This window comes from Coloeus monedula, assembly GCF_965178545.1.
Source record: "Coloeus monedula genome assembly, chromosome: 1".
Classification (NCBI taxonomy): Eukaryota; Metazoa; Chordata; class Aves; order Passeriformes; family Corvidae; genus Coloeus; species Coloeus monedula.
The window spans coordinates 36489496-36513242 of NC_138781.1; the positions used below are offsets into that span (position 1 = coordinate 36489496).

A 23747-nucleotide genomic window follows, 5' to 3' on the forward strand; every position below is an offset into this window, starting at 1 on the left:
GGATGTATTGTAATTTAAAATTATAGTAAGTGCACAAACAAAGGTGCTTTCATTGTTACTGAAGAAATAACTATCTGGAAAAAAATGTTTCATAAAGCAAACATCCCAAACCACATTGCTCCACAGTTATACAGAGCAATAACTAATAAAATCTGAAAAGGCAGAATACTAAAAAGAAAGGAAATGGTAAAGTTGGACAAAGCAAAACAGAAGAATACTTAAAAAAGACGACAACTGTAGGTCTCAGGCTAGACAGATGAAAAAAAGGTTGTAGTATTGTCAGTTTTAAAATTAAATCACATGGTTTGAAATAAGATTTCTTCAAACAAATTTCCCAGGTCTGAGCTACAATGCTATACTCCAGACCAGTTGTATTTAAGGCTGTTGTAAAGCCTGTCACAGAGCAACAATATAGGAAATCATAATAAATTATTTCAGATAAGACTATTAATGTTGATAATCACTGTGGTCATCTCACAGAGGTGATGACAGGCAAGCACAGAAACAGAACTAATTAAGGCTAGAAAGGTGCTTTGAAATCCTTGGATGAAGGAGCTGAAGGCAGAGAAGACACCGTGCCTTGAACACAGTAATGCTGAAGTCCTGAGAGAGGCACTGGGATGAGAGGTGTAACATTTTCCTGGCACCTGGTAGAGGTAATGGTAGACCAACATTTGGAAACTTGTATGAACTTGTACTAATCACATTACTGTAAAGGAAGGACACAGCTGAGACCAAAAGTGCATTACAGCAGATGGCAATTGACATAATTTAGGGGTTTGAAGAGATTATTTCTGAAGGACTGTTATTCAGGCCTGCCCTATGAAGTTTAGGAAGAGAAGACTAACATAGAAAACTCAAAAATACACAGAGATATCTGTGAGGATCTAGTAATACCAGAGATTGTGACGGAATGGATAATAATGAACTCAGGAATAAGCTGGCTGAAGTATTAATTATAGTAAATGTAAATAGAAGAGATCATGAGGGAACTATCAGTTCAGGATGGATTTTTGTGGAAAATGTCACTTTATGATTAAAGCTCTGTTTTAAAAAAATACAGTATCCTCAAATCAGCAAGGTAAGAATGCTTTTCATGAACATGAGAATATTACATTTAATTACATCTCTGAGAAAGTCTGCATAAGGACATGGGAATTTTCCTAGACTGTTTTATCACAACTCTACAATTAGTAAACAATGGTGCATTCAGGTCCCTGCTTTCTAGAAGTGAAGACCAGCGTGAGTCAGATACAACTTTCTAAAATAGTCCTTCAGCTGATTTAGGGGCCCCTACACCAGAGGCAGCCAGAATTTGACATGGAAGTTTGAAGAAACAGGCTGGCAAACAAAGGATGCACAAAACAAATTTGGTGGCAGACAGAAATGAGGATCATAATCAATGGATTGCTGTTTCTTTCCATCTCTTCCACATACTTAGGAAGAATGTAGCTGTCCAATGGCTTCTCCACTGCCTTTTTTATGTTGGCAATTAATTTTTTCTTATTTGTGGGATGGAAAGTTTGGAACCTCAGCACCCACCACTACTCACCTTCACACACCTTCTATCATCCTAAACTGTGATTGTAACTCCTGAAGCAGAAACTAAGTAGTCCAATATATAAAAGTACTACTACAAAAGAGAAGAAATCCACTTGATTAGTCTATGAGGAATGCCCCCTAAGCATTTTGGTTTCCTAAAATACTGGAGATAGAAAGAGGGTCATGGAATCTAGCCATTTGCAACCCTAGATGTCCATTCTGATGCCAAAAAGTAACCTGGTATTTTGATTTGAGTTAAATGCTCTTGCATCTGACAATCTGCTGATTTCTATTCCTGCAGATTATTGTCAAAAATTTTTAAAAATGAGTTGGGACTAACTTAATATCCTTTCCTACTTGTAAATATTGGAAGCTGTAATTCTTATGCAACAGGCTGAAAATTGTATGTAGACATTATGGATTGTATTTCTCTCACCTGACTTTAGGAAACTAAAGTTTTGTTAGGCACTGGTGAGCTAGAAGCCTTTCATAATTATTGAAGAAAACCGTACCTCTCTACATCAGACAAAAACTAGATTTATACTTCAGGAAGAGATGATGCGTGTCCTAGAATTCTACAGGTACACAGACTCTAAAGCATGATTAACCCAGCTGTGAGTGTCTAGACTTAACAGACCTAATTATTAGGTGAGATAAGGATTCTCAAAATGCATAGGAACAAACACTCACACATGAACAAACTTTATTCCAGTTGCCTTTAGATAGCAAAGTCCTGCAGTTTAAGCCAATTTAAACCAATACCAATTTTAGGAGCCTAATTCTAGCCCCTTTTCCTGTTTATTATTACTACACTTCAGGGAATTCTAACAAAAGCATTATAGAGTAATTTTTTCACTGATTTGATAGCTGGAACTCTGGTTTGCTACTCTGTGTGCAGTTAGCATCACTCTCTACAGCATTATTTACTTGATACTGTGGTATGATGGAGGACTGACCTAGATGACAAAGCCTATAAAAACATTCATTAAATAAGAAACAGCAACTAGAAATTCATGATTATGGTAATTGAATATAATAATTATTTTAACCTTTAATAAAAAGCATTGTAAATTAATGATGAATTTTAAACTTTAAAAATTCTAACTCCAGGGATTTATTTAAAGAATGGAAATGAAAAGAGAGGGTTTTTACATTTTAAAGTCACAGAATGTAGAACTTACTGCTTCTTAAAATAATGATAGTTTACAAATAGATACATATCTATATTTAAAAATGCATACTGTGTGTTATAATCAGACAAACAAGCATACATACAACATGCCTGTAGTTTATCAAATATATTCATGTCACTGATAAATTTTGCTTCTTCATTGCTTGACTTATTTTGCTATTGATGACACTATGTATACCACTGTTGTTTCAAGTAGACATCATTTTGTGTAAATGCATAAATGAAAATTTCTTTACTCACTATTACTGATATTAGTGAATACTACTCTGCCATTTGCCACAGTGAGAGCCTCGACTTTGTGTGTGTATACATATATATTTAAGTAATAGTCTTACATCCACCATAACCTTCATACAACTTTTCAGTCTCCAATTATAGTTTAGATGCATATATATTTTAATCTTAGTACATCCTGAACTGCTTCCTTTAACAAACAAAAAATACCATCTGTTGTGAGAATGCACATGAAAGTATACTCAGACTTTAATTATACATCTCATGGCAAAATACATTCAAGAATGGGTCTAGGGACGGACATGTAAAATATTTGAAAACCAGACTGCAATGATTTCTTCTGCATGACTTGGTTCCTGTAAATGAAAATGTGTAAGCTTGGGATTTGTAAAATCTATGACTATCATCACTTTTTTCAAGTTATAAGGACAAAAATTTGCAATATAGTAAAATTTCACCTGGTAGCAAACCAGTAGTAGAATTTAATTACATTTACGCATCACTCAATGCTTGCACTCTGAAAAAAAGTATTTTCAGGAACTGAGTGTTCTAACTCAAACAAGTTCCTAAACAGGAATGACCTAAGGGCCAAGAAGATGAAAACATAATCATAGTAATATCAGGACAAATTTTAAAAGGCATACATGACAAATAAAATTAGAATAGTGATAAATAAACTTCTCTCAACTTCTATACATGAGTGACATTTCCCTTACTAATTTCAAACTGCTCTTTTATTATTGATTGTATTAAGTGTTGAGAATTAAGAAAGTAATCTGTTTGATCTTTCATTATGATCATAATTTATTTAAAAGACCTTTCAGTTTCTCTTACCTTCTCTTCGCTTCATACAGAAAACTACTTTAAATTTCACAAGTAGTACACCTCCTAATATCTTAATTTAGAAGAGCTTTTCTTCAATGATACCAATAAATCTCCAGGATTTAATGTTCAGCTAGATTGTCTCATTTTTTACTCCATGAAAGTTGTATTTTTATTCTTTTAATGTATGTTTCCACACATTCATGTTGAACAAACCTGACACTTACAGTAACCAAAGTCAAAAAACCACAATATAATGTATACCACATAAAAATGCAGGATATAAATTGATATATAGCAACTTCTCCTAAAGATCTACATACGTTCTCGTCACATCTTGTTCAATCATTGCTCGAAGCTCTTTATCCTGGAAAAATTTATTCCAAAGACTCTGAAATAAGGAAAAATAATTGTATGAAACCAAGACTTCTACTAATACTTCAGGCTTATAAACTACATCAGCAAAGTACTGTACAAATATTAACTAATTAATCCTCAACATTCCTGGTAGGTAGGTATATCAATATTTTATGGGAGATAAAGAATGTTGGTGACCAGCACAACATATCTGAGAAAGTCAGTTTAGATCAGAAATAAAAACATTCAAATTCCTGAATCCTTGTTCTAGGCTCATAGCATTTGCTCACTGGATGGCTGCAGGTTTGTGAGTTACTTGTTTGGGGTCCAGGAAGAGTATTTAGAATGGCAGTGAAGTCAAACTTACCAGAACCAGCAACTCAACTGAAAAAAATTCAGTTGTTCACTCAAGAAAAAAGGTGTCTATCACTGGACTGTACCATGTTTCTCCTATGAATGTATGGAGTTTAACTGGAAGCTGCTGCAATATCCATAATAAGAAAGTGTTTGGAAGTAAGTGTATGATAATCATATGTCCATTATGAAAATGACATCATTCTAATCCACACTGAAGATCAAGACCGGCCATTCTATAAAATTCTGAAAGGGAAAGCCAGAGTATTTAAAGCTCACTGTCAAAATAAAAACCACTAAATACAAGAATTTGAAGTAGGTTTAGCTTCTTCTGTAGCTATGCTTATGACCATTTTCATCCTCTCTCTCGTTTCCATGCCTTGTTTACAAATACTTTGTAAAGCTAACCTGAAAGAAGTCAGAAAGTGCTGTTAATTGTATGCTCCAGAAAAAGTATTGGAAACTGTATTCTTTATTTAAAGGGATGGTAACTTGATCAAAATACAGATGGAGCAAAATCTATAACAGTCTCCATGCAGGTTAGGTAAGTTTTCAGATAGCAGCAGCACCAGTGAATGAAATACAGTACAGAGTCTGTACAACTTCCACAATTTCTTGCCTCCCTGTAAACAATTCTTTGCCATGGTGGTTTACGCTCCTCAGAAAGAAAAGAGAAAGCAAATTAATGCTGTCTAGGGGAGGTCAGTAAAATAACAAAACCCCATGTTAATTAGTTGCTATATTTGTGTTACAAAATGGGAAAAAATCTAAACTTCAAAAATATTCATATCTTTGACAATGTCATACATACAGGGAGTACCTTTTTAACTCACAACTCTTTTCATGCAGCTAGACCACATTTTGAAACTCCCCTGTCCCTGCTCCCACCCTGGCCCTTCAGAACAGAGGAAGTGAACAGAAGCTGCACTGCAAAAAGGAAGGAAAAATCAGGACACTAAATGGGTTTAACATTAAGTCACAGCAGAGGCTCAAAGCACTTTGCTCTTCATTCCTATGCCTGATTCGGCCTGTGGCTTTGCTTTATAGATTAATCCCCTGCCACACACTCTGACATGTTAACCTTTGTCTTCTACATCCTAAAGACACCAGAGGCAGAAAGCAGGTTGGGCTACTGGGTATAATGACAAACTACAGCAGAAATGTTTTAAATCCTTTACATTTGACACAACTTTCTGTCCAGCTGGATGCAAGAATACTTTGATGACGTGCACAGTCATAACAGCTGCAGAGCTCTCTCCTTCTAAATTAAATAAGGAGCACAGTACCACACTGTAAATGAAGTATGGGCTTCTGTTTGTGGACAAAACAGGAGTAGTATCACCAAAGATAGCTGAGACAGACTTTTTGGCTGTAAATCTCTTAAATGCAGCCAAACATATTGTTTCCATGGCATTAAGTTATTTAATAAAATTGATAAAAAAGAATTTTGATGGTAACAATGTAACATAATTAATAGAAAAGATTAAAGATATGTGCCATAAAAAACTTAAAAGCTTTCCAGGTATAACAAAATGCTAGTAGAAAACCTTCCAAGGTTGAACAGTCTTCCAGAGGAGGCTACTTCAGTGTTCTGTTAACAGCATTCACTTCATATTGACTGTTTAAACACTCCTTCAACTAGAGCCATTTTATGGATAAAATGAAAACATACAGTGATAAAAAAGTGTATCAGTTAAAGAAAGGATATGCTGTGAAACTAATTGTAGTCCAGCACTGATTTTTTGTTTACCACAGCCTTTCCGGAGTTAAGCCCTGAAAAATCAAAATATCAACCTGGAAACGGGCATTTCTAGTTTTTCAGCAGAACCTGTGAAACAATTGTCAACATCAGTCAGTTTGGACATTTAGGAGCGAGATTTTAGCACCTGCCATTTTGCCTACTTCAGCAAGAACTCATTTGTCTTAGTATGAAAAAGATGAGAATTTTAGTAGCATGTGTTGGGTCAACTTACCCCCTCGTCCTGAGAGAGTGGGTTGTTGATTATCAGATCCTGCTGTCCTGCTTTCCGAGGGTTTGTAATGTGCTAGGTAAGAACAGGAAAAAACCAAAAAATCAAATCCTCTCCTGTTATACTATAAATATTAAAATCTATGTCAAAGTATGAGAACCTATTTTGTACCAACTTACAATTTCTTTGATCTTATTGTAAGACGTTCTTAAGTCTGAAGTGGTTTTAATCCATTGGCTTCTATCTTGGGGTAGAACCTCCAGAAATAACTATTAGCAAAACAAAGTAAATTTAGTAAGTTCCATCAGTTTTACTTAGCTTTTCATAGAAATCCTACCAGACAGCATAAACCACCCCAGAGAGAAAGAGAAAGCAAAGAGCTATAAAATATTCCTGGTTTTAGTGCTTTCTAGTCCATAAATAAGTAGCTAGAAACAACAGCAGTTCTACAGTGCAAAATTAAGCACTGAAGTCAACTGAAACCACAAACTCAAGCTTTGTAAACTGTTACAGCTTCAGTAAAGTTGATGGTGACTTCCAAGGCAGAAACAAAATGGAAAGAGGTTAAAAGAAATAAACAAAAATTGAAGCTATTTATGTAACACTGATGACCTAATGCAACGTGCTTAAAATGAACCACAAATGCAGAGCAGGAACTAAGCACTAAGGGATATATCCAATGTAAGACATGAAACATGCTCTAGAATTCTGCAAGACAGCTAAGAGAGTCAGTTTTGCAGGAAGTCCTTGAGAATGCCTACATCTCAGTTTTTTCATGTCTCTTTAAAAAGGGTTAGAAAGAAACATCCAGTGCAAAATACTATTTAATTGCATTTGAAACAAGGAAAAACCCCGGTATTTTCTTGCTTTTTCAATGTTTTTATTTGCACATTGTGAAGTGTTAAGAAACAGTAATACTGACAAACAGAAGTACTGACAAACACAAAACATTCCTAAATTACTAAAAAACCCTTTAAAATTTCAGAACTTAACAACAGAGCCCTAATCCATATTGGGACACTCAAATGAACCCTGTCTATTTTCTGAAATAAAACCACTCCTTGATTTAATTAGTAGACAGTGAAGTACTCGATCCTTGTGTTAGTTCAGGGTTTTGAGTTATGGCCTCCTAACTTAGAGACTTAAAAAGAAGCAAACTGGTAAAAAAATGCAGGTGGCATATATTAATCTGGCTTGCTGAATAAAATATTTTCATTAACTTTAAATTAGTTCAACGCTACATACATTTCAAATTTCGAATGTTCACTTTCATTCATTTATACAAAAGACTATTTTGAATTTCCTTTTATAGGTCTCTGTGCCAAAATGACGGCTGCGAAATTCCAAGAGAGGTAATTTAAATTGATTAGTGTTAACACACAGTTAATTCTACTAGAAAAAATTTTCTCTACTATCAGAGTTAGTGCACAACAGAAGACTTGATGTCATTGCAACAAAATTTGTTTGGACTTTATCTAGCATCTCAGTATTATCGTGCTTTCTTTCTCTCTTCCTTCCCCTGCTACTTTAAAAAATACAGTAAGAGACTCCCAAGGAGCTGTTGTGCTTCTGGAAGACCTTGCTTCCCCCTCCATCCAGCCATTACAAGAGGGATTGGTCTTCATTTTCTCATTTCACTGGGAAAACCTGCTAGCAGAAGCATCAGACTGATTTTAAAGCAGTCCCAAATTCCACAAAACCATAATTTTTTTAGACAAACTTCCTTTCTATTTCCAATGCATGACTTCCCTGCACAGATACTGAGAGAAGAGATGGCTCTGTGGCACTCAATTTTAAACATATCACCAGCACAAAGATACTCTTTCTTATGATTCTTTTGCTATTACCTGCTATTCAGCTTTAAAGCAACTCAATGTGGTTAGCAAATGTCCTATGAATTACAAAAATGAGTAGGAAAACATTGGGATGAAGTCTCTTGGAAAATTCATGATTCTTTGCATCAATAATCTTCCAGCGCATCAGGTAATGTGTTGATATATTGCAACCACAAACTGTAAATAAATATTTTCTCTTCTTACCTTCCAGCAAACACTACGGAACCTGCTGCTTCTCAGCTGCCCATTAATCCCCTTCAGCCGTATAGTTGCCAAGTAATTGTTGTTTACAAACAGTTCTTCCCATTCTTTACTGAAAAAGCAAAAGGAATGAACATTTAAACAAAAAAAGCCTTAGCTGATTTAAGGACTATATGACACTACACAATTTTGGATAAGCAGAGGAAAGGAACTTTTTAAAATGTATATATTTAGTTGTGTACCACTTCTAAACGCATGGCTGTTTTTTTGGACACATTTCTTCTTTGGATTTAATGAATATGTAGATCGCTATAATTATGCCAGCTACTGAAATTCATAATGTCTATGGAGGCTATTCCATTTCCTCTAAAATGTTGGTACTGCAGTTCAGTGAATAAACAAGAAAAATGAATATTAATATAAGCACATTCATGTTTCAGCTGTAGACAAAGAAGTACCTATTCCAAAAATATGCAACAGAAAAGTACACTGTTGACTGTATTAGCTCTTCACATGACGTATTTGCTTAAATGAACCTTCTTTTCTTCTTAATGTCAAGCTGGGCAGTTAAGCATCATAGAAGATGACTTTCCTTAACATTTAGTGCTATTTACTATTGAAATCACTCCTACTTCTTTCTACATGATCAGTTTTAAAATTTTAACAGGTGCTAGCAAATTTAAAAAAACATCAAAAAATTAAAAAGCCTCACTGTATAAACTGTTAAAGGCAAGCTTGAGTACCTTGCAGTACCTATGGCTGACTAGATAAACAACCTAAATATGCCTCCCAGGCATGCAGGCACCAGGGGCCTAACACCTGTGCCTCATTAATATACAAGTAAATCTGCTCTACTGGGAAACAATTGGAAATTAATTGTCCCAAACCATCTACTGAGTTTGAATAAAAGAATTAAACCTATATTTCCTGCAACTTCTACTGAAACGAATCTCAAGAACAGTGTAAGCCATCTGATAGTCTTCATAGCCCAAGACTTCCTCACAGACTTTCTGTAACCACTCTAAATTCCAAAGGGCAATTTCAAGGTAAAGAGCTGGGTTATGTGCAAGGAAATGTGTTTCAGATTTATTTTCAATGCATGTCCTTAAGGTGAACATCTCCTCCTCCCCCTGTCACATGGGAGACTATTACTTTTCCCTGGGAGACCAAATGAAACCAGGAAGAGAGAAACTACTATTATGACTCCAGGCTAAGATCTCACCACATTTACTTCGCTAAGGAGGGTCACAGAGTGGGTTATACTAAACACCAGCAAACTTTGGTTTTGCAAATTGCCCTAAATATATGCAAGATTAAGTTAGATAGTTTTCAGCCTTTTAAGCTGAGTTGGGAGAGTGAGTTTTTTAAAACTGAATTGTAAGATAAAGTTGCTGAGAACTGTAGAGGAATGGACTTGGCAAGCCAGGAAATTATGGTCCTGTTCCTCTGTGACAGGAGCGAGCTCATGATCCATGCTGAGACCAAAAGTGCTGTGCTTGTGAATGTACCACCTTTCAGCTAGGACCATATTCCTGAAAAAAAAAAAAAAAAAAAAAAAAAAAAAAAAAAAAAAAAAAAAAAAGGCATTTACTTCTGGATCTTGAGTATTAAAGGTATTCCAGATAAGAGCAAAGATGACTGCCACAGTGTTAGATTGCAGGGTTTAGGGCTGCCTTTAGCTTCTCCCAACTGCCAGTACCCCCAAGTGATCAAAAGAGCAGCAAGTCATTCCAGTGGTGTGGGGCAACTTCTTTCACTCCTCTCACATCCCCCACTCTCCAAGTCAGAAAGACTATCTGGTCATTTTTGCCTCCCTGTCTCCCACACATCCTCACCTTCTGCAGGGAGCTGCCTACGATTGTTTACCATGATTCTGTCTCCTTTAAATACAACGTATGGTATATAGCAGACACAGCTTGAGAAAAATCTGGGCCTTTCTTTCACAGTCATTTATACTTCAGTAGCTACAGTATACTACGTCTATCTAAATAACCCTCCTGTTTCTATCACGTATAATATTCTTCATTTGCCATGGTAAATTTTGTAGCATCATTGGCCATTGTAACTCCTGCCAAGCTACCTCCCTAAGGTAGCTATGTTTTAAGAGTGACACATTCCCCTGTGCACACAACAGGTCAGACTCTGAAGCTATTCACATTGTTCTGCAAGTGGATGACATTCCCACAATGTCTTTGAAAATGCCAACGTGTCAGCTGAGTTAGCAAAAGGTTTCAACCAGTGCAACTGTGAAGAGAAAGAACAGAGAGGAAAGAAACTCTTCAGGTTATTTTTCTCACCAGCTGCTGGAAGTGATTGCTACACAGTAAGAAAGTAATTTCAACACTTCTGAAATTGTATTAGTGCAGATATTATGCCTTTCTTTTTTTTTTTTTTTTTTTTTTAATGCAATGCAATTCCAAACACGTTTTGAACCAAATTACTTTTAAAACCGCCAAAAGAAATTTGGCAAGATCGTATCTCCTCTGCATTGCCGGTTGGCTGCTGGGATCACAAAAAAAAAAGTTATAAGCAACTGAAAAAGAAATTACTTGGAAGCTGGAATCTGCTTCAGTTCTAGTAAAGCTGAATGATATTTAAAATCCTTTCTGAACAGCATCCACTAATTCATTTCTCAACTATTTTGAATGAAGACTAATAAATTAAGCTTTACAATTCTAGAGACTGTTTTAATAGTGGTAACACTTCATAATATCAACAAGCAATCAATTCTAAAAAGATAACATTTAAAATTATATAGCCCTACTATGTAAAATAATACCTAAGAGCCTTGTTAACCCAAGATTGCAGAAAACCCATTGGACAACATGAAATGAGCAATGAAGATTGGAACTGAAGTCTACCACATCCCATTTGCTTCACTGAAGTGAAGGACTTCAAGAGCTAATTGGAACCACCTAAACTATGAACAAGCACATGCACTTACTCTTAATCAAACTAGAAAATTAAATGCATAATCCTGTGTTATACCACCTTTAGACAGTACAGTTAAAGGCTAATGTCAATGTTAATGTTTTCTTGTTATTTTGTAAATATTTTTCATTTTAGATTCTAATTTGAGTATCCTGTCTAATGCACTACTGTGCATGTTGTAAAGTCTTCATAATAATAATAATAAATACATATAATATAAGACTTGAATAAGAAAGAAATTATTGGTGTAATATTTCTTTAAGAAACTTAATTTCACATGCGTTATCTCTGCAGTAACTGTCCAATGTGAAATATCTACTGGCATGAGTCAGGGACAGTTGCTTTACTTCAAGCGGGAAAAGTGCTCAATATGTATGAAAGAAAAAGCAGGCAAATCAATGAAGAGAGTCATTCTGCAAGATTTGTTCATAGTTCTCATAGTTCTCATCTGTTCCTTTCCATCTTTTGAAACATACACTTATGTCATAACCACAAGAGTTTAAATCTCTCTGCCAAAGAATTTTATACTGGGGTCTGCTCTAATACACACACTTTCTTTCTTGTAAGAAATGAGGCTGACCTCTGAGCAAATCATACATAATCTATTCTTCTTCCTTTTCAACAGGACATGATTCGTGGGTGTGATTCTTGTTAAGACAATTACAAGCATCAGATTTTCAGATACAGAAGCCTAAAGTTTGGAACAGAAGTGTTCCTCTTAGTCGACTGTTAGTAGAGAGCACAACAAGCAGGACTTTACACCAGGAGTAAAGACACCAGAAGTCTAACTAAAATTTTACATGCACTCAAATAACATTTTTGAAAAGGTATGTGAACCTCTAAGGTCTAACATCTTAGTAGAAGTCACTGGAATCTCACTTGTGCTCAGCTATAGAGGAACGAGCAACTATAAACTCTTCCAGAATGCATGACATCAATAACGTAATGAGTCGCCTAGGAAATAACTCTGAAATTCAAATAGTTCCAAGAGCTTTATTGAGACAACATTGAGCTGGTGCGTGTTGGGGAGAGTTTCTTCCACTGATAGGCAGAAGCAGAACACCCGCCTCTGGCTCTGCTGCTAAATTTCGATCTGCAGCATAATGGTAAAACCACTACATCAAGCATAGATATGCAGGAGAATGCAATGGTAGCCCATTAAAGCTCCTTGCAAAATAAATACTCCTTTGAGGAAGAAGAGGAAGAAATACAGTTGAAGGAGACTGGTATAGCACAGACAGCAATCACTGCTACTCAGCTTCTGCATTTGCTGATTTAGAGGATAAAGCTGGTAAATTGTATGAATGCAGATCCTGACAAAGTCTAAAACTAGCGTAAGAAGTATTTTCGTTACTATCATGTTCAGACAACACCAAAACTCTGTGGAAGACATTAAAACCCATAGAAACGTAAAAATGTGAAGAAGCACATGGAACTACCATCTACATCACTGAAAAAGGGCAAAAGATTCAGTTCTGGGACTACAGGGACTCAGACCTACCAGGTAAATATTACTGTTCTTAATTCACTTTCAGGTGAAACTGCAGTTAAAGAAACCAGTACCTACCAGGTCATCAGACAGTGTGTATCATTATTTTGACTCGCACATTTTTGAAATATTTCATGCAAAGTTTTGAAATCCCTTTTTTTTTTGTGTCCTTGCTAAAACAAGACCAAATTGATATTGACAATAACATTTAGATAACAAAGAATACTCCTCAGTGTATGGAAGAATAGTGCTATACTACTGAAAGGTATGAACATTTGCATACATATTTAAGATTTCAATCTAAATCTCAAGCTTATTCCATCCTCTAGACCAATATTAAAGGATAAAACAGATAGCCTCAGAGAGATCCAAAGAAAATTCTTGAGCAGTGCTGCCAGTACCAGCAAAAATCATCTTAAAACAATAGCATGTGTGCTTCCAGAAAAGCAAATTTCACATTTTCATACTGGTTTTCATCTTCAGAATGTGCTTTTTAAAATGTTGAGACCCAACTCGGCTCCTCAGGGGCACTCAGTGAAGCAATAAGCTACTGAACAGGCCATCAGAAAGAAAACCAATTCTCAAATTATTGTGTCATATGTTTTGCAATATGAGATCTTTATCGATAGGAACATTCAAGTATCTATATTTGAATATTTAAACAGAGGCAAAAATTCCTTTCAAACATACTGCTTAAATCCAAGAAACATGCATAGTTTGTATTATTTATTACGCCATAAAATCAACAGTTGAGAAAAAAGTGAGGCAACTGCCAGGAATGTAATAAAGACAGAGTTAATTCTATAAAAGCAGAGGAAAAAAACCCCAATTGAAAGGTAGTATCAAGTAATAAGGAGCAGAGTTTCTAAACAACATTTCTGAAACACACAGATTTTTATTTTCTACCCTGAAAATCCACTTGACAGCTTTAATGTGAAGGCTTATCAGTCTGCTTGGAAAATATATGTATTTTCCTCTGTTTCTCAAAGTCCTGCCTCAGGATACGTGGCAGAGCTAACAGCCATGTAAGTGTGAATATGCATGGCTGTGTTGCTGGGAGGCTGCACATTCAAAGGGCATATTTTTCTAACAGTTCAGGTTTCATCTACTTCTGGCTGACATACAGTTAAAAAGGTTTGCATGAAGAAAGGTAAAATCACTTTCTTAAGGCAAACATTCCAGCAAATAAAGTTATTAGTTAGCTATGCTCTTTAAGCTACCAGTGTGCGCATAGCACAGTTCAGGGAACTGAAACAAGGCTGCACTGGCAGCAGGATGCTTTGCCAGCACCCTTCCTAATAGCACTAAGTCTGACGCAGAACCCCAAGATATCTTTCTCCATATTCCAAATTGTCCACTTTGCCTTGGCAGTTCTCAGCCAAAGAGCCAAGTTTGGCCTTTGGAGAGTGCATAATTTCCAACCCTTTAACAGTTTAGCTTTCATAGAAGAATTCTTGTTACAGCCATTTCAAAGTCTAAGTTTCACCAGCACATTTTCCTCTACATACATTTATAGAATGCTGAGACAAAATGTAGATATTATGTTCAACTATTTTTATTTTTATATTGTAACTGAATTTGCCAGTTGCAGGGTCAAAACTTTCTAGTTTAAATCCCCAGTGCCTTTGAAATCCTTTGCATGTACATCTAGAACATTTACTTTCTACTTCTCCTGACTATAGAGTTCCTTCCTGCTGTTTTACCCTTCACTAACTCATACTCACAGCTAAGCAGAGCTCTGTGAATTGTGTGTGTTCACATGCATGCAGCCTTGTTACAGAAACAGACATGCATTCGTTAAGAAACTGAAAAGGTAAGACTTTCCTGTAGGACACAAGTTAAATCTACAGCTCTACAAATCATGCAACTAAAAACTAGATGTAATTGTGCCTCCTGATACTCAGATGGAACCTCATGTGCTTCTGTCTGTGCCCATTAGCTCTGATCTTATTGCTGGGTGTCACTGAAAAGAGCCTGTCTCTGTGTCCCTTCTACCCTGCACTCAGATACTCACAGACTTCGAAAAGATGTCCCAAGCCTTCTCTTTTCCAGGTTGAACAGTCCCACCTCTCTCAGTATTTCCTCACAGAAGAGCTGCTTCAGTTCCTTCACCACCACAGCAGCCCTTTGCTGGCCACTCTCCAGCACGCCCATGTCTTGTAATGGGGAGCCCAGCACTGGACACAGCATTCCAGGTATGGATTCCAGGGGAAGGATTACTAACTCTGATCTGCTGGGAGCACTGTTCCTAATGCATCCCAGGATACTATTAGCTTTCTTTGCTGCAAGGGAGCATTGGTGGCTCATGTTCAAATTGATGCCTGCCAGGACCCCCAGGTCCTTTTTCCAGGCCCCTGCATATTATCTACGTCTCCACCTTCCCTGGGGTCAGGGTAAGGCTAATTGGCCTAGTTCCCTGCATCTTCCTTCTGACCCTTCCTGAAGAGAAGAGTGACATTTGCTTCCCTCCTGTCCTCAGAAACACCTCCCAATTGCCATGAAAGTTTGAAGATTACTGAGAGTGGAAAAGTAAAAGAAATTCATAATGAAAAACACTTTAAACATTAGTAAGGGAAAATACGGCATCGGTTGATTATCGTGTCAGTGGTACATATGCCAATTTTCAAATACAACAGAATAAATGAAGAGTGAACTAAAATTTTCACTTGCTTTCCATGGACTTTAGAAATTACCATTCTCTCTTCCATGGTCTCTCTTCATGTATTAAGTCTTTCCTTCTTGCAACCAATCCATAAAAAAAGCATTCTACCAATGAAAGATGCTGGTAACTCAATCCTTCCTTTCTGATTCTCTGTCAAAAGCATCTCAAGTTTCAAGTAAATTTCTTAAATTTACTTTTCCCTATTACATTGCATAAAACCAGAAAGCAAGTCTGTATTACCATTTCTATGTCTTTAGAAAGTAATATAATTTCCCTGGAAAAGTTAAAAAATCCACCATTTATATGTGTTGAAATGTTTGTATCTTAGAAAAAGTATACTGAATATAGGTTTTCAGTTCCTTAATGACAATTTATTCTTCCTTGTCTTATGATATCCTTCGCCAGTTCCTTATAGGACACCAGGCAAGGAATGTAGCAAGGATCAGCTATGGAAGGAAGAAGTAAATAACAGAAATTTGACAAGACAGAGATGGAAATTATATAAATCTCCTTAAACTGAAAGAAAAGGAAAGCAATTTTAAAAGAATTCAGAGAAAATCAGAAATCTTCCAAGCTCTCAATAGGTATGACAGTGATCTCCCTGGATTTGGAGGAAAAAAAAAACTGTTGGAGGAAACCTTTGATCAGTGCAGCCACTTTCTCTTGATGGAAAAAGGAGATTTGCAAGATGGAATTCCTTACAACATCACAAACATGGACAAAATGAGAGCACTGGCACAGACTACCACATCCAGAGAAAGATTCTTAGCACATTATGAAGACAATCTTTCGGAGGAATCACTAAATTCAAGGACAGAGTTTACATGCTCTCAGACAAAATTACCTCATACTGAAAAGCCCTCTTTGCATATAAATGGCATCAACGGGAACAGCATCTAGCAAATGGCTTAGGCTAAGACAAAATAAACATGGATGCCAGTTTTACTACTTCCTTGTGGAAAGAGAGGAAGGATGCAAGTGCTGTAAACTCTCCTTGTGGAGTGGAGGGGCAGTGACAACTTCACTGCATTGCTTTCTGTACCCAATTTTTCTTACTGCAAAATTATCAAAAAATCCATAGAAACAAGCTTGTTCTTTACATCTCTTGATTATGCGTGGACATACAGTGAACAAAGTCAGGAAAAATAAGATTATAATTGCACAGGGGTGGCTTGAAATTAAAACAATAAAGTAACATCATCTGTGTATGAACAAGACTAGATAGGCTTGTGTAGATGGAAAAGGGCTGCTTCCTAATAGATTTAAGACAAAGTTGTCCATAGGGTGAAGGTATGTAAGTTGCATACATGTTCACAGTATATTTAACATGTAAGGACAGAGGCTATGTAACCACTTCTGGCTCAACTGCCAAGAAAAGCCACAGGTCAAAGAGGAACCAAACTGGTTTCAGCACCACTTTCGGAAGCGGGAAGAACCAAGGAGGAACACCTTGCACTCCTTGCCATCTTTCTTCTGCACGCTCAGTGTCAGCCCTGTTGGCTGGCACACAAGAAACGCCTCAGCCAGCAGGACCACATTGCCTTTTTGCAGCAAGGAAGGAAACATCTGGTAAGCAGAAGCTGTAAGAAGTCAGGGGGAGAAAATGGAATACAAAAGTCTTTCTCATACTAGATCTTCTGCCTGTTTGAAATATGAGCAGAAGAAGGAATACACCTTGTCTACACAACCCACAACTTTGAGCAATCATGATTTGTCATGGAGTTTAAGCCACAGAGGAAAGAACTTTATCTTGACACATGGGGTAAAAATTAAACTTATATATATGTGCAGAGATGTATTAAGAAATTATCCAACACAGCAGTCATGGGTCTCTGAATCATAAAGTAAGTTAACAACACAAGTATGAAAAGTGAGCTTTTTTAAGGCTATATATTTATTAGAAGCAGTATTAATGTATGAATCCACCTTGAAAGAAAATAAGTGTCCTTGAGATGTTAGATTCTATCAGCCAAATTGAATGTCTGCATCAATGGCTCTCCCTAAAAGTCATAATTAGGTCATTAAAATATATTTAGAAAAATAGCCTGTAAAATAAAGTTAAAAAATACTCACCTTCATTTTATTTCATAGGTCACTGTTATACCATCTAATAAGATAATTAAAAACATGCAAGCAGCTGGTACTGAGGCTAAACAGATTAATGTAATAGTCTGTAGTCATATGTGCTGGCAAGGGGTTCACCTCTTTGGCGAGGAGAAGGTCAGCTGCCCTTGGGAAAGGAGGAGAAAGAGTATTTCTACTTTCCAGTGGCACTGCATTGCAGATGCTGAAACTAAAGACCCACATCTATTTTTCTTCTCCTTTTGGTGAAGTCCAGCCCATTTGGACATCCAGAAAAGGCTTTAACCATAGCAGTAAAATAATACAGTAGAGCAGAGCTCAAATATTTTCCTTAAGTTTCTTGCATTTTAAAGCTGAAAGTTACTGTATATTTAAATCCTTGCTCAAATGTTTCTAATAGTGAACTTCTAATTTTGATGACATGGTTCTAGGAAGTAATTTTCATAATTTCTTATTAGCAAAGCTTCTTCCCAAGTACACAAAGAATACTTCCATCAGGGCCTGAAGACCAACGAGAAAATTCTCTGTGACCTGACAGGACAGATTCACAAACTCAATAAATATTTAGAAATACACGCCAATCACATGTGCTTTTCAGTTAAATTACTTACAAACTTTATGACCTAAAGGGCAATGCTCACTACCTGAACACATGCAGCATTAAAAACAGAGACAACTAGTATCGATCAACACAAGCAACAGTCACAAACTCTAAGGTGACACCTTCATGTTAAAAATAAAACCATACAAATAGTTCTGGAGCATCATAAATATATCAAAGGATAATGATATGTCATCCTTTAGTAACACACACACTTGGAGTCTTGTATTGAATAGTGACAAACTGTCCTTTAAAGCAGAAAATGTGGGAATCGAGCAACCTCTCCTGGGATTTATTTTTTATTGTGGTATAACCAATATGTTTTTAAGAGCACTTCAATAACAAAACTTATTAATATTCAAATATTTTTGGAGTCATCTCTTCTCCTAATTAAATTGTAAAAGCCAATTACTTATAAAATAGAAAACAACTTTTGTTTCAGCAGAAATTTTCAATAGAATTTTTCATGTATCAACCTTCTGCATGCATGACATCTACCATGATCCAAAGATGCCTTTGCCTCTTCTAGGGCAAAATTTCACTAGCTGGTCTTTTTAAAGTATGATAGACTGAAACACATTGGGTAAACAAGACTATCATTAGTTTTGCCAAATTACTAACTTACTGAAACAATAATCTTTGACAGTATCCTAAAGTAAGTCAAAATCTCTAATGAGTCCTTAAAGAAATAACAACCACATAGCATTGTTATCTTTCAAGGTAGTTCAGGATTCACTTTTCATCTTCCGTAAGGTATTAGATGCTCATTTTTACTTAACATGCAGTCCAGAACTATAACTATCAAAACAATATTCAACCCAACCATCAGATTTACAGCCAGTCTCATAATATGATAGGAATTACTTGCCACTGCACAAAAAATATACATTTCACACCTGAAACACTACTGCTAAATAACAGTGATAGCTTGCCATCTGTGAAAAGTCAGAGGTTACTTTCATATATGTGCATACATATACACCTCCCCAAATCACATACACGCACATATAGCTTTTTTATTATCTTGCCTTTAATTATATCAATAATACTTTGGCAATGATATATGGGACCCCGCTGAAAAGACTAATTACCTTCAGTTTTCTAAGTTGGGCTGTAATCCTCTCTGACAGAATATGACTATTATTCAGTGGAACTTGTAGCCAATGTTGTATTTATTATATGCACTTTGGACTAAGGAATATAGAGATACAAAGATCAGTTTAATCTCCACTTAATCTGTGGAGCATTAAAGAGTCACTAAGGTTTAGGCTGATTTAGGTAAAAGATACCATGCTCTGTCCTCCCACTTATTTGTAGCTGTCCATGCTACATTTCCTGCATTGGCACTGATTCCATGGGAAGTTTTGGCAGGAGGATACTGCAAGTGAAGTGATCAGAAAGGTCTCCCTCTGAAGAATGAACAGGTTGGGCTGGGTTAGCTCCCTGGACTAGCTCCCTGAGAGATGAGTGCTACTGCCTGAGTGGAGCAGGGGCGAGAAGAAGGGCTCAACCCCAGCTCCATAGCTTACACTCTCATGGAACCAGAGCCCAGATAAAGCTGGCTGCTTCTTCTTCAAGTGTTACCACTTGGCAGATACAACAGCTGGTGCTCTTGAGTTGATGACTTTCAGGAATAAGTGTCCTGGCCTTAATGGCAGAGAGCTCTCAGCTTTCTTTTGCTGCTCTGGTTAAATTCTGTCTTGCCTATTTTTGAGAAATTGTTGTGGTCTCTGTATCTACATATGCTTCTCACCTAAAAAACATGAAGATTATCCTGGGTGGTACTTTTCAGCCCTTCTTGTAACTTAGACAGTATGTTGCATGCAGAAAACATGAATATGACAAGAAACAGAGTCATGCAGAACCCTAAAATGGATCTTCTAATATATTTTATCAAAGTGAATAAGCTAACTACCCTACGTGTTTTATATCATTATGAAGTAAGTTTCATTAGAGTTGACTTACTAGGATACAGAAAATTGGCAGGATACCTAAATCAACCCTCCCCAGTCCCACTGTGTCCCTGCAGGCACAACCTTTTTTTCCAACCTTGCTCTCAGTCCAGAAGCTTCCTCTGGGTGTTTGAATCGCAGCAAACTCCTTCCTGTTCCCTCTCGGTCCTTACAAAAAGTCTTTCTTTTCAACATCCTCAAGACCAGACTGTTTGCTCCTTGCTCTCCTCGGCAATCTCTCTGTCTCCAGACTGCAACAGGTTCTCCAGCATTGTGTCCCTCCCCGCCACCCCATGCCCGAGGCTCCCCGTGACCAGCACAGCTCACTGTCTGCACCATGGTGCAACACTCCCCACCCAGCCGGCTGCAACCAGGACAAGGCGACCAGGCAGGTTCCTCCTGCCTGCCTGCACCTCTTTGAAGCACAGATTCCAGCAGAGTACAAACAAAAAAAAATCCCAACCAATACAGTTCACTAAATGATTCCAAAATATTCATGTGGTAAGCTTGTTTTGTTTTACCATACTTACACATGAAAATCAGATGTAATCCTTCTGGTTAGCACAAATCATACTATTAATTTATTAGTCACAAGGACAAAGATTTTTTTGTAGTAGAGGCAGTATTTTGCAGGGTGAAAGATGAAAGTATACACCTGCTGATTAGCTTTCTGTGCTTTCAAGCACAAGACACCCTCTGGTATGTACCCAAGCAAGATTCAAGCTCAATGATATTGCTGAAAAAAGTTTCTTTAACTGCTGCTTACTGCCAACTAATTGAAATATTATTTTGCTGTCAAATAATCTCAAATGTTACTAATCCTGGCTTTGTTTTTTCACACAAAATAATGAGGAAATACAGTTCCATGTGGTCCATAGATCAAGCTACTTTGGAAAAGATCAAAAACGTTTTCACTGGTGAGTTGAATATTTAAACATTTAGCTTAGTTGCTGTGAGCTTACTTTATTGCATACTTTGGAGGAAAAAACCTGCAAAAAACAACCTTAAAAATATTTAGACTTACAAATATCTTGTACTTTCATTAGTTAAGCATTTTGAACAACTTTCTAAAAAAAAAAAGTAAGCCAGAAAACAAATTTCCAGATAATTTCTTAATCAAATCCTTCCTGTTCTTTAGTTCACTGACTTTCATTTAGATTGCACAATCCTCCTAAAGTAGGACCTGTTCTTTTGCTTTAAATAGATTATGCTTCTTATTATAATCAACTTCCTAAAAATTAGAAAATAAATATAAAAAATTACCAACCTGTAAGAAATAAAAGTTCCATCTGATTCTGAGGTGTGGGGTGTGCTTCCATTTTCATTTGATCCTCCTAATATAAAAATAAGAGAAAACATCTTTGTTGTAAGAAAACAAATGTTGATGATAACTGCAACTGATTTTACCATATATGGTAACTTTAGTCATAACAAAACTCACCTAAAACTTACATAGACAAATATCAACTTTAACTCTTCAAATTCTTACAGGTATCTTAACTAGCCTCCGTGTTCAAACTGGAGTCGGAATGTTCTGAAAATCTGATACTTAATTTCACTTAAAGTTTTGATTGAGGCCCTTCTCAAATTATTAAACACAGTTTAACTAGTCTAAGGTTACAGAAGTACACCATATAAGTAGACAATCTGGATTTTACCAACATTAAGTAAAAAAAAGTAAAAGATCATCTGTTTTGTAAAAAATTCTGAGTCGAATTTGTGATACCAGGTTTTTTTTGTCATAGGATAAGTTCAAAACTTCTCTGAAAGAACCTATTAAGACATCTGCCAAACATCTTGTTTTACGTCCTGTGGGCTGGTGATACATAGAACAATAATGTTACCAAAAATCAAGGATTACAAGGAAATTTTCCTCTCTATAATGACTTCTATTGAAAGACTGCTAAAAGCCAGGAGTCATGTATTTACTCTTGTCCTGTTTTATACTGTTTATTCTTGCCCTGTAATTTAGCTTGATAGTTCTTCTATGTCCCTGTGTGCCTCCTTAGTGAATTTACAGGTAGCACTACACACCTCTGATCTGTGTTCTGCTGACTGAAATCAAGTTCTCGCAGTCTTTTTTCTAAATGATGCTTTGTATTCCCTGTGTTCTTTAACTCAGTCCTTCTTACATATGGGAAAGAAGGGACAGGAGCTGTAGACAGCATACTAGAAGTTTAGACAGTTGATAATTTGGGCAGTGGCTTTCTTCTCTATCAAACAAATCTTGCTCAATACAGTCAACAGTTGTGCCACTCCATCCTGCAGTTTCACAGCCATCCTTAACCAACATGCCTACACACTTACTCTCCACTTTTTATTTACAGAGAGAAGTTTGCAGTTTACACTAAAAATTCTTACTAGTGCAATACTGTAGTTCACACAATGTCATGCTGTTTGTGGTCCTCTTTTCTTCGGAAACAACCAGTCCTACCTGAACGCTCTATTTGTGCTTGCACTAGATATTACCTTCAAATAATTTTACTTAATAAAAGGCTATCAGCTCTTGTTCTGTGGCAAGACAATAAATGAAAATATTGGATAAGACTGGTTCAACCCCAAGCTTCACTAAAAATAATTCATTAAAATCTGCATTTCTCTATTTATCCTAAAATAACTATACTTCACTAATCCCCATCATTTTTATTTCACATAATCTCCTGTGACACTACATCAGATGCTTTATTGAGGTCCAGATAGACTTAATGCATTTCCTGAACATATATTTTGACAAGCAAGCAGGTTAGTTGGCCACAATCTCCCATTTAACACAAAAACCCGACAATAAAGGTTATGCCATTTGCTTTACTTTTCTCTCTTACTTCTTTCTTAAAAGCTTTTCTAAAGCATAGATGATGGTCAGCCCATGCAGGTGCTTTGCTATCACCTTTCTTTTCCCTGTTAATCTAGGTACAGGTACCTATTTTTTTATTTTGTATTTCCACTCATCAGCCATGAACTAAAATAGTAAAAAATTGTTTCATGCAGCAGCATTCATCAGTATTCTTGAAAGACATTTACTCTGCAAGTCAGATGCTTTAATCTCTATTAACTCTGCTAATTTACAGTATCCACCCAACACTCCCATTTATTTTATTGATTTATTTTCAGGCCTTTGCCTGAAATTCTATTTTTACTGAAAATTATTTTTCCTTTTCAGATCATACCTGGATTACATTTAGTATCATTTGACCATTCACACTGGAGAATGGTTCTAATTTTCTTCCCTAGAAAGCTTCTTTCCATAATCAAGTAATATTTTCTTGTTTATTAAATTCTCATCTTATGGTCTAATTCAACTTAATTTTTGCTATTTGTCGCTACAACCCCGTACTTTCTGATATCCGGGATGTGGCCTTCTCTGCAGATCAAGCTGTTTTTCTGTTTCTTTAAGGATCTCTGCTTATTCCAGACATTCCTTAAAAAAATACCTAATCATTCACTTCGGCATAGAACTTCCAAGTGTTTCTTTTCTTGTCTAATTTGGAATGCAGGGTTTTTTATTAACTTTTGCACCTTTGTC

General features: G+C 36.3%; 1 protein-coding gene across 1 annotated transcript in view; it reads right to left on the bottom strand.

Moving 5' to 3' along the window:
- Positions 1-23747, bottom strand: part of TBC1D5 (TBC1 domain family member 5) — a 317175-nt gene that overhangs the window by 135881 nt on the left and 157547 nt on the right. The window contains exons 4-8 of the mRNA XM_082289383.1: positions 21492-21558; positions 8511-8619; positions 6651-6740; positions 6475-6546; positions 4114-4181 (exon numbers count right to left, since the gene is read on the bottom strand). Of these exons, the coding sequence (XP_082145509.1) occupies positions 4114-4181; positions 6475-6546; positions 6651-6740; positions 8511-8619; positions 21492-21558 (406 nt within the window). The remainder of the gene's footprint in view (positions 1-4113; positions 4182-6474; positions 6547-6650; positions 6741-8510; positions 8620-21491; positions 21559-23747) is intronic.